The 14,521-nt window shown below is 53.6% G+C and overlaps 1 protein-coding gene across 11 annotated transcripts in view; it reads left to right on the plus strand.

The window, feature by feature from the left end:
* The window catches only part of LOC116947535 (neuronal cell adhesion molecule-like), a 214,446-nt gene that overhangs the window by 117,867 nt on the left and 82,058 nt on the right, over positions 1-14,521 (plus strand). For 10 of the 11 annotated variants that reach the window (XM_032963394.2, XM_076070665.1, XM_076070666.1 and 7 more), the window contains one exon: positions 4,740-4,961. In XM_032963394.2, the coding sequence (XP_032819285.2) occupies positions 4,856-4,961 (106 nt within the window). In that variant the 5' untranslated portion in view covers positions 4,740-4,855. Of the gene's footprint in view, positions 1-4,031; positions 4,262-4,739; positions 4,962-14,521 lie in introns of those variants that run through there. The other variant, XM_032963395.2, reaches the window with a different exon arrangement.

Below are 14,521 nucleotides of genomic sequence, written 5' to 3' on the forward strand. Positions count from 1 at the left end.
GTTCCGCTGCACAACCTCCATTCCACCCTCGCCGCCTTCCGCTCATGCCAACCGCCACCGGCACAGTCGAGCCACGGCCCAGATGCTGCCCCGCTGGGACTCCGTGGGCAGGGTGGGGGCGGGGTGGGTGGGGGGGAGGGTCGGGGTGGGTGGGGGTGAGGGCCGAGGTGGGTGGGGGTGAGGGCCGAGGTGGGGGGAGGGCCGAGGTGGGGGGAGGGCCAGGGTGGGTAGGGTGGGAGGGCCGTGGTGGGTGGGGGGACCACAGTGACGTTCCACCCTCCCCCCCCCCCCGAGCGACTCGTGGTGGTGGTGAGTCGTGCGACGCGGGGCCTCATTTCTGGGCTGCTCATGGTCCCCGACGGGCCGTGATTGAGCGGCGGTTGTCACGTTGCCGTTTCGCCGAGTGCAGTTTTGGGAGTGCGGCGTCTGTCTGAATTAGGGCTTCGGAAGCAATCTGCCTGCCTGTGCCCTCGCCATCTCTCCATCTCCGCTCTCTCTCTCTCTCTTTCCTCTATCTCTCTCTGATATGGAATTGAAACGATCCTGCCTCAAAGAGAAGTCTGCACCCAGAGAAGATTGCCAAAGCAAAACTGGACGGATGAAGGCTATTAAAGGAGGCGCAACGCCTTAACCTGGGTCCGTCACTTTTGTGTGGGAGGGGGACCGGGTGTGTGGGGGGGGGGGGCGGGCCGTGGAGTTGCGAGGAGGTATTGAAAAAAAAGGTTGCGATGATGATGATGTCGCTGACCTCTAAATGCCACCGCGATTTCTGGTGACGCCCCCCCCCCCCCCCCTCGTGGAGTTAATGTGGGGGGGGGGAGTGCAGGGGGAGGGATGTCAATGGCGTGCTGTTAGAATGAATCAGTGTTTTTCATTGCAAGGCCCGCGAGGCCACTGGCGGCCCCTGGTGGCCTTTGGTGTGGCCCTTGATGTGCGGCCCCCGACAACATACAACGAATGTGAAAACACCGTCCATCATCAGCAAAGCTGTCAAACCAAACGGTGGTTTCAAATGTTGTGGCGACCGTCACAGTGACCTCTTATTGGCGAAAATGGTCCCTCCGCTTTCAATTAGGGAAGAACGCTCGAATAAACGAAATCCAGTTGCAAAATAAATAGTGGCGTATCGGTACATCATTACGTCGTTTGATATCGATTAGGCCTATGGCTAGCATGAGTGAAGGATGAGACTCTCTTGAGAAGCGATGCCCTGTTTGTATTCGTGGATGTTGTGGTACGTGGCGAGATGTTACCTACCTCGCCTGGTACGCAGGAGTCCGTGGGTTCGATCCCAACCCCTGACGCCTGTATTTTTTAGAGTTTGCGTGCTCTCCGTGTGGTCGCGAGGTGTTTTTTTTTCTCTCCGGGTCCTCCGGTTTTTCCCTCCACGTTTATAAACATGCGCTTAGAGTATCTGCTTGCTGTAGATTTCCACGTGATGAGCCACTTCGTCGGGCTGTCATTTGTGCTAAAATACAAAATGAATGGTTTATTTTAGAACGCGTCACGCCCTGCATCCAGGAGTGAGGCACTACCGTTCGGCACTGTCAAATGAAATAATCAACTTTTTGGACTCGAAGTATGACCGCTGAGTCGCGGCAATTCGCAGCATCGCCAACGTGCTAATCGTCGCCGACCGCCGTGCTAATTATCGCGTGTGTGCAAACGTCACCGTGTCTCTTACGCACCCCTGTTTAGAACGTTCACGACATCCGCACGCTCCCACGCGACACGTAAACACGCCTGCAATAAAAAATATATATAACCCCCCCCCCCCCCGCTGCTCCCCCTCGCCAACACCGTGTTATTTTTCGCAAAAGAACGCTCGGCACGTGCGGAGATGTTTTGGCACGCGCTCCCCTAATCCCCTGCCTCGCACTGCCTCGTTCCCCATATGCTCATCTCTGCCGTGAGCACCTCTCTTCTCCGTGACTCTCACCCACCCTACGTGACTCTCACCCACCCTACGTGACTATCACCCACCCTCCGTGACTCTCACCCACCCTCCGTGACAGTCACCCACCCTACGTGACTCTCACCCACCCTACGTGACTATCACCCACCCTACGTGACTCTCACCCACCCTACGTGACTATCACCCACCCTACGTGACTGTCACCCACCCTACGTGACAGTCACCCACCCTCCATGACAGTCACCCACCCTACGTGACTCTCACCCACCCTTCGTGACAGTCACCCACCCTCCGTGACAGTCACCCACCCTACGTGACTCTCACCCACCCTACGTGACTATCACCCACCCTACGTGACTCTCACCCACCCTCCGTGACAGTCACCCACCCTCCGTGACAGTCACCCACCCTACGTGACTCTCACCCACCCTACGTGACTATCACCCACCCTCCGTGACTGTCACCCACCCTACGTGACTCTCACCCACCCTCCGTGACAGTCACCCACCCTCCGTGACAGTCACCCACCCTACGTGACTGTCACCCACCCTCCGTGACAGTCACCCACCCTACGTGACTGTCACCCACCCTCCGTGACTGTCACCCACCCTACGTGACTCTCACCAACCCTCCGTGACAGTCACCCACCCTCCGTGACAGTCACCCACCCTACGTGACTATCACCCACCCTCCGTGACTGTCACCCACCCTACGTGACTCTCACCCACCCTCCGTGACAGTCACCCACCCTCCGTGACAGTCACCCACCCTACGTGACTGTCACCCACCCTCCGTGACAGTCACCCACCCTACGTGACTGTCACCCACCCTCCGTGACTGTCACCCACCCTCCGTGACTCTCACCCACCCTACGTGACTGTCACCCACCCTCCGTGACAGTCACCCACCCTACGTGACTGTCACCCACCCTCCGTGACTGTCACCCACCCTCCGTGACAGTCACCCACCCTCCGTGACAGTCACCCACCCTACGTGACTGTCACCCACCCTCCGTGACTATCATCCACCCTCCGTGACTGTCACCCACCCTCCGTGACTCTCACCCACCCTCCGTGACAGTCACCCACCCTCCGTGACAGTCACCCACCCTACGTGACTGTCACCCACCCTCCGTGACTATCATCCACCCTCCGTGACTGTCACCCACCCTCCGTGACTGTAACCCACCCTCCGTTACTCTCACCCACCCTCCGTGACTGTCACCCACCCTCCGTGACTGTCACCCACCCTCCGTTACTCTCACCCACCCTCCGTTACTCTATCTTATTTTGTAACTAATCCCACCTCCGTGACAATCACCCTCACTGCGTGGCCATCTCTTTCTCAGTAGTACCCCCTCCTTTCGTAACTTGTCAACCTCTCCATTCACTTTCCCTTCGTACTCTTCCCGTGACTATCGCCCAACCTTTGCGACTGTCCCTCGTCCCGTGACCCCATTCCTCCATACCTACCGCTAGGAGTCTAAATAGTCACAGCCAGCCCGTGGCAATTCCGTGCATTGTCACAATGGGGACGGCTGCTAATCAATCCCGCGAGTCGTTTCTCTTTTTAGTTTTTGACAAGACGAACGTAGCCGCGTTTGCAGCTTCAGCGTTCAACACATTCGATTTGAAAAGCGTCGAGTCTCACGCTCGTGATTATTATACGCGCGCAAGCTCAATTATCTGCAGTCGTCAGTAGCCATCGATGCATTCTCACCTCCCTGCAACCATTACCCATGCCGCGACTATCTTCGTCTGTGACCATCTCACACCTCTGGGACTGTTCTCTCTGAACACCCCCCTTCCTCCCGCCGACTCGCCATTACATTCTTAGGGGGGTTTTTTTGCTCACTTGAGCTGCGAGCCCAAAGCTACTCGGCGTCTACCGGCGCTCCGAAGCAAAAACTCGGGAGCGTCTCCCCCGACTGATCCCACCCACCACCCCATCCCTCCCGTCACCATTTCCCTCCTCCTTCTCTCTCTGCCCCTCCCATCCCTCCCTCCAGCCTGCTCGCTCGCCCACCCATCCCTACCCATGGGATGCGACGCGCATGGCTCCAACAGCTATGACGCATACGACAAAAACGAGAAGGTGGTGGTGGGGGGGGGGTGAAACGGAGAGGTTCAGTGCTCAGTGGTATCCAAGCAGCGAGAGGTGCAGGAAGCCGAGAGCTCTTGTCTGTGCAGTTTGACTGTCCGTCCATCTGTTTGTTCGGCTCGCCGGCCCTTCCTCTGCGGAAGCGTTGGGGTCATTCGCCACTTTTGTCCTAAAGAAAGTGGGCACCACCTGCCGCTGAACGCTGGCACGGTGTGGACGGACATCGTCGGCGTCGTCTTCCCGGTGGTGCGCTCAAAACTCCCCCCGCAGTTGTATTTGTGAATGCTCCTTGGTTATTGTGGCTGGGAGCTCGTGGGTCAATATCTGGTTCCTTTCCCGAGCCACGATCGCTAATTGCAATCAATTGTAATTACAATTACGCCGGTCGGTTTGTTACCGTCACTTTTTTCAATCGTTTATTGGCACCACGGCTTTTAATTCAGAAATGTTAATTGCCTGAACCCGGCTATCCGAATGTTAATTCGGCACGAATGAACACAGCGGTGTCGGCATCCTTTGTTTGGCCACGGCGGCTTACCTTCACCGATAGAACATCACCTGCACGCGCAACCCGATCTTGTTTCTGCGGGCTCACCCACCCCCCGGTCTCATCCTGCCGCGTCTGTCCACGTGCGCGCATGCAAAAAAAAAGCGCGGCACACAGCTCGCATTGCCCGCTGTCGCTTGAACCTCGCGCGTCGCTGTGCCGCCACTGCCCTTGCAGGCTGACCGCTTGGATTGCTGCGCACCGCCGCTCCACTTCCTCCTCCTCGTCGTCGTCCTCGCCGTCCTCGCCCCGTGAACGCGGCACCCGGCGCGTTGTCCGACCGTCCGGCCACGATGGAGGCCTTCCCCACCGGCCGGTTCGTCGCAGTAGTGACGGTGGCGATGGCGGCTCTGTTGTGCGAGCGTCACCACCCCCTCGCCGTGACCCTACCTCTTGACCGTGAGTAGCAAACACCCCCAACCCCCCCCCCCCCCCGCCGTGTGCCCCTAAAGTTGATGCCCCCCTCTAAACACTAAACTGACCCATCGTCAACTAAAGGCTATTTTTGTCGATTGCCTATGAATGCCTTGTGTTGGTGTCCCAGAGCTGGTGGAAATACATTTCACATTAGCATGGCGGGTGCCAGAGTGATTCGTGTGATAGACAGTGTTGACTTGCGGCAAAAAGTCAGCGTCAACGGTAGGAAAGAGCGTCTCCTTGGGGTGGTGCTCATCGCAGTCTAAATAGATGGGTGGAAATTCCATGTTCCTATGGTGGGTACCAGTCTCTGCGAACACAATCGATGTTTAAAAATGTACCACTCTGTTTAATGACCCAAAAGGGATGATGATGTAGACTAAATCACCCTGAATGCACGCAGTTTCATCAGATCTCAGAGGCTAATCATGTCTGAGCTTGGTTATTGCTCGGATGGAAAACTGCCTGGGAATACCAGGTGTTCTGGGCTTGAACTGCAATGATGGCTGTAGAGCAATGAGTCCTACAATCTATATTGTGTAGAACTTGCTCTAGTTATCCCCTCGTGAGCCTGGATGTTCTCCGGGTCCACTGGTTTCTGGTTTCTTACACATGACAAACACTCGCTAATGGAACTTGCCAAACATTCCAACGCAGGAACCCCCCCCCCCCCCGCCCCCCCCCCGATTAACCAAGGCTTTTCTCCATCAGTGAAGGGCATTATGATCATGAGAATGGTCCGACTCCACAAAACAAGCAAACAAACCTTCAGGGAACTCGGATGGAGCGGTAGGAGTGGTAGGGGCTTTAGAGGAGCAGAATGAGAACTTAGAACTCCTGTCATCACATCAACGACCGCGCACTTTGAGGACGCAGCAGGTCAGCGTGAATCTGCTTGATTCAGTGAGATTCACAGCGCTTATTTAATTAGACTCGAGGAGTGAACGTTTGACCCCTTTTCTGTTCGCTTGTGACCCCGTTTGATAAAAGTCCACAGACTCTCAGAGTCCTGCCTGGGCTTCTCAAAGTGACATTCGTCACAGAGATGTGCCTCGGCCCTGAGTCTGAGAGGTAAAGGCACGGGCCCGCAATTGCTTGCTCATGGCACTGCTGGCGGCAGGGGCCTCCGCTGGAGGGAGCTCTAGAGAGGCCCGTCTAAGAGGGTCATTTGGCCTACTCTTCCGCAGTGGCCAGATGCTATCGAGGTGAGAGGACTCACACTTTACCCCACCACACGCAACCTGTTAATGGTATTGACTTTTCTAAAACGTTTCGTCTCACTATCACAAGTAAGCTTTCCTGTTTCAAATGTTTTTTTTTTTAATGGTAACGTACGGACCTTTATCAATCCACACTTGTATGAAGGCTTGCTTCTTCTCTGTGTGGGTCTGTGGGTCTCTTTGCGAGTCGATAGGTCTCTCTGTGAGATAAAAGCTTCCCTGTGCCATGTTTGTTACGGGGATTATTTTACCATACTTCACCAAATTGTTCACCGCGGGTTTATGAATGTGGGGGGGAGAGGAGGATGCCAGGCCCTGATCAGGTGTCAACCGCCGCTGATTTTAACGTAGCTAAATAACGTCGCCTGTTCCCTCCGTAATTTGAGCAGGGCGTCAGGCAAAATGACGATGCAATTTTTCCCAATGACGGTGAAAACCGACCGTCGCCCAAGCAAACGAGCGTGGCACGCCCGTTGCAAAACGAGGGAGCAAGCAGCAGCGGCTGGGCAGACTAACGGAAATACACCGCAGTTCGCGGTGTGCCTTCGTCGTGAGGCTAAATCAAGAAGAGAACAGAAGAGCTATAAAGAAACCGGAATATCTATTTTTTTTTTAAACAACAAAAGCGGTGTCAAATTGTGGCCTGCCCTGCCAGGCTTTTTGCTCGTATTAGTGGCAATAAATTAGTGGCGGCAGGCGTCGGCAGGCCTTGAATTATTGACGAGGGGGGTTGTTGTTGTTGAGCTCGCGTCGGTTTTTCATTTCGCCGCCGAGGTGAGGGGGTGCCGGGGATGGGAGCTCGCCTCGTCGCGATGGAGAGCGGCTCGCCGGAGATGATCATCACATAAAGAGCCGCTCCTCCTCCTACGCCTCCGCCTCCCACACTCTGCACTCTCCCGTCGCATCCCGACTCTCACCTGCCTCCCTCTCTCCATTGCTTCTCCAACCGCCCCAAACCTCCCCGCTCAAAGCGAAATCGAACGCCCCCCCTCCTCCTCCTCCTCTCCACTCCCCCCCGCGGTCCCCCCCCCCCCCCCCCATGAACGGGGGCAGGTGAGGACGTACGCAGTGGGAGAGGCCCCAGCCTGTGGCACACCTGCGCTCCCTGGCTCCGTGTGCCTGCCTCTCTCTCTCTCTCTCTCCCGGCCGTCATCGACGAAGCCGCCGCTCCACACTTACGAGCTCGCACCTCGTCGCCAAAAAACATCCCGACGAGCGCCAGCCACCGTCGTTGTGTGGGGGGGGGGGGGGGGCGGGGCGGGGGAATTCGTCAATCTAAAATGACGAACGTTCCACTCCCTGTGAACGCACCCATGAATGATTTTGGCGTTGCGGTGACGGCGGCCGCATCGGCGCCTATCGCGAATGCGTTGTTTGCGCGAGTAGGAAGGGGGGCGGGGGTGAGGTGCGCGTGTGCGCGCGTGCGCATGCCACGCGCGCGTTGGCTCGTTCTCCGCCGTCTCATTAACGTTATGGATGCGTACGAGCATTTCAATCGCGCCGCCGCGCTTTCTCCCGCTCGCGGGATGTATAAACAATGGGCCGTCGCGACGTTCCGCGCGCTCAGGTTCACGGGTGCCGGCGCACCGTGGTCCCCGGAACACGGCTGGCAACCCCCCCTCCCCACCCCCCCCACCCCCCCGGCACAAAACAACTCCGGGCGAACCGCGCTCACCCGTTCCGCCGCTCGCCTACCTTATTCTATTACGACATCAGAGCGCCAGCCATAATGATAAGAGCGAAGACAATGGGCGTGCGGAAATAATCCTCCAGAGCTGGGATAATTGAAGCCCGCCAACGAGTCTTAAAAAAACAAAAAGAAGTGCAACTTTGCAATACGCGCATAAATAATTGAGCCCGCCCCCCCCCCCCCCTTGCACGCGATCGCTGTTATGAATAGTTCAGCGTCGGAGCGCTTAAACATTTATGAGTGGCAGTCAGCAAGCTGCTCGGACCCTGCGCGGTCACCGGGAGCAAAACGCTTTTTTCCGAGGATGTTCTCGCCGCCGCGAGACACGCGCAAGAGCCTGGGTCGAAATGGTTCCTCCGCACGGTCACGGAGCGTGCTTTACCGGCGTGGTACCATCAATCGATCGATTTGAGCTTTTGAACGGTGTTTGTCAGTGATGACCGACGAACCAAAATATATATATTTTAAAGAAAAGTTGCACTTCCCAATAGGAACGGTTTACTTTTGAGCAAGCGGGCATAACCTGCCTTAGCGGGCAAAAACATTCCCCTGCGGTGGCATTCAAGACCACTGATGTGGGAGATGTGCTGTTGGTCACCACGACGGTGATGACAAAGTGCTTGCCACAAATTCACCACAACACCTCGCTGATCTCGTCAAGGAGCCAGAACCTTCACTCAAACTCCGGTCATCCTCACAGCAGCGGCTTTTGGCTGACCTTCGAACAAAGACGGCCTGTCACCGCATCGCGCGCTTTCAGATGCGCTTCTGCGGCCGTCTGGAACGCTCTTCCTTCCGATGTTAGGATGCCACTGGAGCTACGTACTTTTACATCTAGATTGAAAACTCATTTCTTTAGAATTGCTTTTTGTGTTTAGTGAGCACGGTTGGCTATGTACAGTGCGAAAGAACGTCAACATACACACCATAGGGTGTTTATTGTGATGGCACGACCTGACGTGGAGCAGTGGGCAAAAACACATTGGCATAGAAATCCAATTGCCTTCCTGCGTACGCGGAAACGGCGCCACCAAACCTGCCGTGTGCCGTGCGTTTGTTTTCCGCGGTCAGGTTACGATTGATCCACTCGAGTCGTCTGCAGCACCCGAAGCTGCACCGCATCCGTAAATCCCCGTGGATGGTCGGGCGAGTTTGTCATCAGCAGGGAGGGGCCACCGGGCCGGGACATCGAGAGCGGTCGCTCCCTGGAGTGGCTCCAGTCAAAACCGCCTCCCACCGGACAGCGCGACGGACGAGCGTGCATTTGCGCGTCCGTGTACGATTGCATTTATATATATATGTTTAGTCTTGCAATGAATGCGATACAGCCCAAATGAAGCACACTTGCAAATTGAATACGGCTATAATTTGGATTTTATTCGGGGTGACGGGTTTCCAACACCCTCCCCCCCCCCACCACCGGCCCCGCAGCGATTGGATTTTAATCGTCGCTGTTAAGAATCGCAAATAGAATTCAAGAGTCCATTCCTTTTGATGACATTGAAGCCAATGCAGCGGCATTACCCGAAACGAAGCAATTCTTACACGGCGCGATTCAGTGCACGCGGTGCCGCTGACTTTTCAGAATGAATATGAATCGGTGAGTCGACGCGTAAAACCGGTTACGTTGAAAGCCCACATGTGGGACCGCATGTGAAGTCGGCAGTACGGATGGCCGAGGCGAGGAATCTCCAGTCTTGGGGGCGGTGGTGGGGGACAGCGGCAGAGAGGCAGCGACGTACCAATTTCACGATTGGAGTTGAGGAATAAGCAGCTCGGGAGTGTAGATACGTGGCCGCTGCTTCCAGGCCCAGTGTCACCGCGACAATTCCTGCTCACCTCACGGATTGGTGGTTCGACCGTCGTTGCTCAGAATTTCTCGCACGGGACTCACTCCCGACCCCCCCCCCCCGCCCCATCAGTTTAAATCGTAGATCGTAATGATGTTATTAATGATAGTCTGTAAAAATCGATGGCTCCTTAATGGCGATATTACACGTGGAAATATGGCACTGTTGAACATGCTAATAACGTCCCCCTTATTTATGGAGGTGATAGCCCCCTGACATCCATTATCTCCCGTACAAGAAACCACCCGACCTCTCTGATTGTGTCGAGGCAATGATCCGCCGTGGTTGTGCAGTGCAATTGCGCTACCACGCTATGAACCTGCCAGATTGCGTTTTATTCCCTGTCACGGCCGACGTCCGTGGTGGGAGATATCTCAATCGATTCTAGGCGGGCGGGCCCCCCATCCCCCCTTCACCGACCCACACACTGATCAGCGTGGTGAAGTATGCCCAAACAATGCCCAGGAGGGGAGGGCCTTCATCCCACAGTGGATTGACAAAGAGCCGTTAATGTTTCTTTTATGAAGGTTATAATGTACCCTATAATTTAGAGCGGGTAGCTGGCTGTCCTCACTCTGTTTTTATTCAATGATTGAATAAGATCATAAACGCATCAGAAGGTTAACAACACAGAAATAATAATACTTAAGTACGTAGCCAACCGTGCTAATCAGAGGTGCGGGGGAAGGACAACAAACTAAACATAAAAAAATCAGTTGACTCCAAATGTCCCCCCAATTCCCCCAATGATACTCTCTTACATTTAACAATTTTGTCGCCCTAGTGGGGGATCTTGTTTTGCGTGCAGCGTTGAACCTGTCACAGTTATCTTTCGACAGACAGCACTGCATCAAACGAAATATATTACGTTACTGGTTTTATCCTTTTTTTTCTCTAATTGAGGATTTGGCAGACACCAGAATACAATGACCCACTTTCTGGGTACGACATCACTTTTGGGAATCACACGTGGGAGGAAATTGGAGGTTGTTTTTTTAATGAGTGACTTGCAGCAGACGGCACGTAATTGGTAATTCTGCACCGAAATGATTGGCCGGCTATGGGAATTGCACCGACAGGCTCCGTGCATTGAGGCTCTGGTGATGGACCACTAAGGCTTCTCCCGTACGCGAGGCATAACCTCGCACGGACAAATCAACCAACGGTAACAGCACTTATAGAAATGAGCGCACAATGAGCCATGCAGCAAATATCGCTCCCGAAGTTACCTCAATTGACCGTGCAGTTCCGCACGGCGTACACGATTACGAAATTATACCAAACACAAAGTTTTACCAGCCGTCACAGTGGATTGTGGGTCATAGCATTGTAAACGGACGAGGGGCCTGTTTAACCATGTGATAATAAAACTAAGTATTAGATATTTCCGTACCGGGTCTCCCTCTGCTGTTGAGACTTTTATAGGGATTTGATGCCATGTCCCTACTCTTGTACGACTTTTGTTTTTATCAACAACAGTTGCTTTTACACAGACGTGACCTGCTGACCTCTGGTCGACACACGGCAGAGGGCGGCACATCCCACTCACTCTGCACGGGAGAGTGATCTTCGTTGAATGACATTCAACCCCATATCTTAATTCTCAGAGCTGGCATTCAGCCCGATTAAGCGCAGAACCAAATATAATGTGATGAGGAGGAGGTTTTTTTTTTTGTGTGTGTGTGCAGTCATCGGTGGCCGGGCTGAGACCATCAACTCACTACACTTGAGAACCCCGGTTGAATCACGGGCGGCCGAGACATGGATTTGAACCCAGAACCTCGGTGGTGTTGGGTCAGAGCTCTGACCTCCGAGCCACCCCGCCACGTATTTATTTATATAATTGCTCCTTTTTATTTCCATTAGGATTAAGAGGGAGGGGGAAAGAACCATTCCACTTCATTAGGGAGAAAGATGGCTCTCCTATTACACGACGCGAAAACAAATTGAACAGAGCAAAGTGGCACAAATGGAACGAGCGCTGCATTTACAAATTGCATTTTAATTGCGGAAATAAATAAGTACATTTAGCCGCTGTGGCAAAGTAGCATCCACGCGACAAGACCTGTAAGGCAACGTGGTTTATTGTTCGTGCTGGAGCGCAGGGCAGGCGGCCAGACTTTACGCGTGGTACCCAGTGTCGTGTAACTGGCAGAGTGATGAATTTAAAATTGCCTGTCTCGCCGAGGCGCGTTACCTCGCCGCGCTTATTTGCGGGATGGGGAAACTGCAAGCTCTGTGTTTGTCGTGGCTTTTTTTTTCCAGGCCCTCCGTTAGCGTCGTAAATATTTTACGTATAATTCGGCGGCTGATTTGCCGAGTGGGTGGGGCGGGGGAGGCCAGGCCGGGGCGCGGGGCGTCATTCCCACCTTGCCATGTGACCTACCGCTCAACGGACAACATTCAATTTAATTCGATCGATTTTGATGGAGCGTGTTTGGTGGTTCACGATCCAGGCCTTTAGATAATAAGTACGAGCCTCTTATATATTTATACGTATATACTGAACACGGGACATAGCCATGGGGGGTTTTATTTGTTTTTTAAGCCCAATAATGCGGTGGGTTTCATAGCAGCATTACAATGCACTTACAATTCAATTTGGGTTTCATGTAGCGTCTAAAAGGGACAGCGATACAGAAACTGGGCGTAGAAATGTCAGAGAGAGAGGGAGAGGCAGTCATCTATTGGCAGAGGAAAGACAGAGGGTCCTCAGCCTGGGCTGGAACAGGGGCAGGGCAGGGAGTCAGCAGCGCAGATGGCTGGAGAAAGGGGGTTCCAGACAGTGAAGGCAGCAAAGGAGAATAAACGACCTCCCACTGTGTGAAGGTTACCTGGGAGCTTCGACAGAAAGCCTTGGTTGCTGGAGCGGAGAGTGCGTGGAGGGGAGTAGAGTGAGATGCAAGGGGAGAATTTGGAGGTTATTTGATTTGCTATACGGATGCTCATGTTTATCCAATTTCCTGACTATTTTACAAGGAAGATCCATGGTGCATGAGCACAGCAACAACCAAACAAAAAACAACAACATTGTAGGGAACAAGTACAGGGTCTCATGGAACATGGCACAACTAACTGGCCAGGTATTTGACGGTCGTAAACAAACACAGGCGCACATTGAAAAACAACGCAGGTGCAATGTGAGAGCTCAATGCGAGGTGCAGGTGAAAGTAATGCCAATGGTTTGGTCCATTGGGGACTTAAAAGAGGTGGAGTGAATGGAGGGAACCGAGCTGTGGATGAGCGGCAAATGCATTCGAGAAATGTGGAACGGCAAAGTGGAAAATTATTTGCAAATTTTTTTTCACAAATTCAATGATTAATCGGAATAAGGAGGCCATCGTGAGGCTATGGGAGGGAGTTAAATGAACTAAGTGGTCCTTTTGGTAATTGGTGGATTTGTTTGAAAGGGAGAGGTAGGTAGAGTGGATTTAGAGAAGCAGAGGGAGATGAGAGGAGACAGGTATTCATTTTAATGAAGCAATTTGCTTAAATACCCAGGGATGCCTTGATGGGTCTTGACTCCTTTTTTCTAGGGCCCTGTTTAGAATCATTCAAGACATGCTTGAGGAATCATGGTTTATGAATCCCCAAGCTGCCAGCGCAACGACATTATCACAGCAATGTTTATTGGTAGGTGAAAAGCAGGAAAATTAAAACCCATTCAAGAACAACGCTTTTGCGCAAAGAAACATGAAGAGAGGCGCAAGCTTGGAATTGAAACCGAGAGACGTGACTATGAACACATGGATTATGGAACATGGGCAAATTAGGAGACATCCTGTCAGCGATGGCCAGCGGTCGAGACTCACGACGGGTTGGTAGTCACGGTCACGGGGCAATGTAACCAGCTCGTGCGCCGGAACCCGATGGATCTTTGCGTCATGGGACGGTGAGAGAGGGCGGAGGCCTGGGAAGGACGACCCACACCCAGTGGTGGATAGATGAATCGTGGCTGCCGGCGACCTCCACAATATATATGTTTTATGTTTACACGTATGTACACACAAAGTCCGGAGGTGAAAACCTCCCCCGCCCCCCCGCGATCTAGCGTTCGCCGCAGGTGACGCGACGCGAAGCTGGCGGCTTGAGAGAGAGCGAGAGACGGGAGCCGAGGGCGCGGACCGCGACGCCACCACCACAGCGGCGGAGGCGTCCCGATGCTCGCTCGGTGCCGTGTTTGTCAAAGCGATTACGCTGGGGGGGTTGGGTGGGTGGGTGTGCCGGTTTATCTTTGTTTTCAAACCAGCTGGGCAGTGGGCCCCAAACAAAAACACACGCGTTGCTGGGACTCGGCCAAGCGCATCCTATTGAGGTCATTAAAAGCTAAATACCCCGTGTTCTCGGGCGGACGACGATGCCGACCAAGTGTCCTGATCCGCCAGCAACATCTTTTTTCGACAGCTTTCAGAGTTCGTGTTTTCGTTTCGGCTTAGTTGAGGTTGTGCGTGCAGAACGCCCTGGCGACAGATGTTTACACGCATTACACACGGGCGGTTCACCGCGCGAGTAAATAAATCGGCATCAAGCAGGGCGGGTTTTTCAGTTTTCATTCATTAGGTATAACCCTGTGAGCCATGCGGCTCTTGACTCGGGTGCAACCGCAACAAAACAAAAACATGAACAAGAAACATCTTAAAGTGACTACACGCAATAGAAAAATCCTGGAAAAAAACAGCAAAGCCTTCCAGAATAAAACACCGCATTTCAACGCTGTGTGCAAAAATCCCAGTGGGATGTAAGTCAAACAATAACAACCAGAAGACAATGTAGATTAAAGTT

This window comes from Petromyzon marinus, chromosome 30 (assembly GCF_048934315.1).
Source record: "Petromyzon marinus isolate PM22_M1 ecotype Great Lakes invasive population chromosome 30, UKy_Petmar_22M1.pri1.0, whole genome shotgun sequence".
Classification (NCBI taxonomy): domain Eukaryota; kingdom Metazoa; phylum Chordata; class Hyperoartia; order Petromyzontiformes; family Petromyzontidae; genus Petromyzon; species Petromyzon marinus.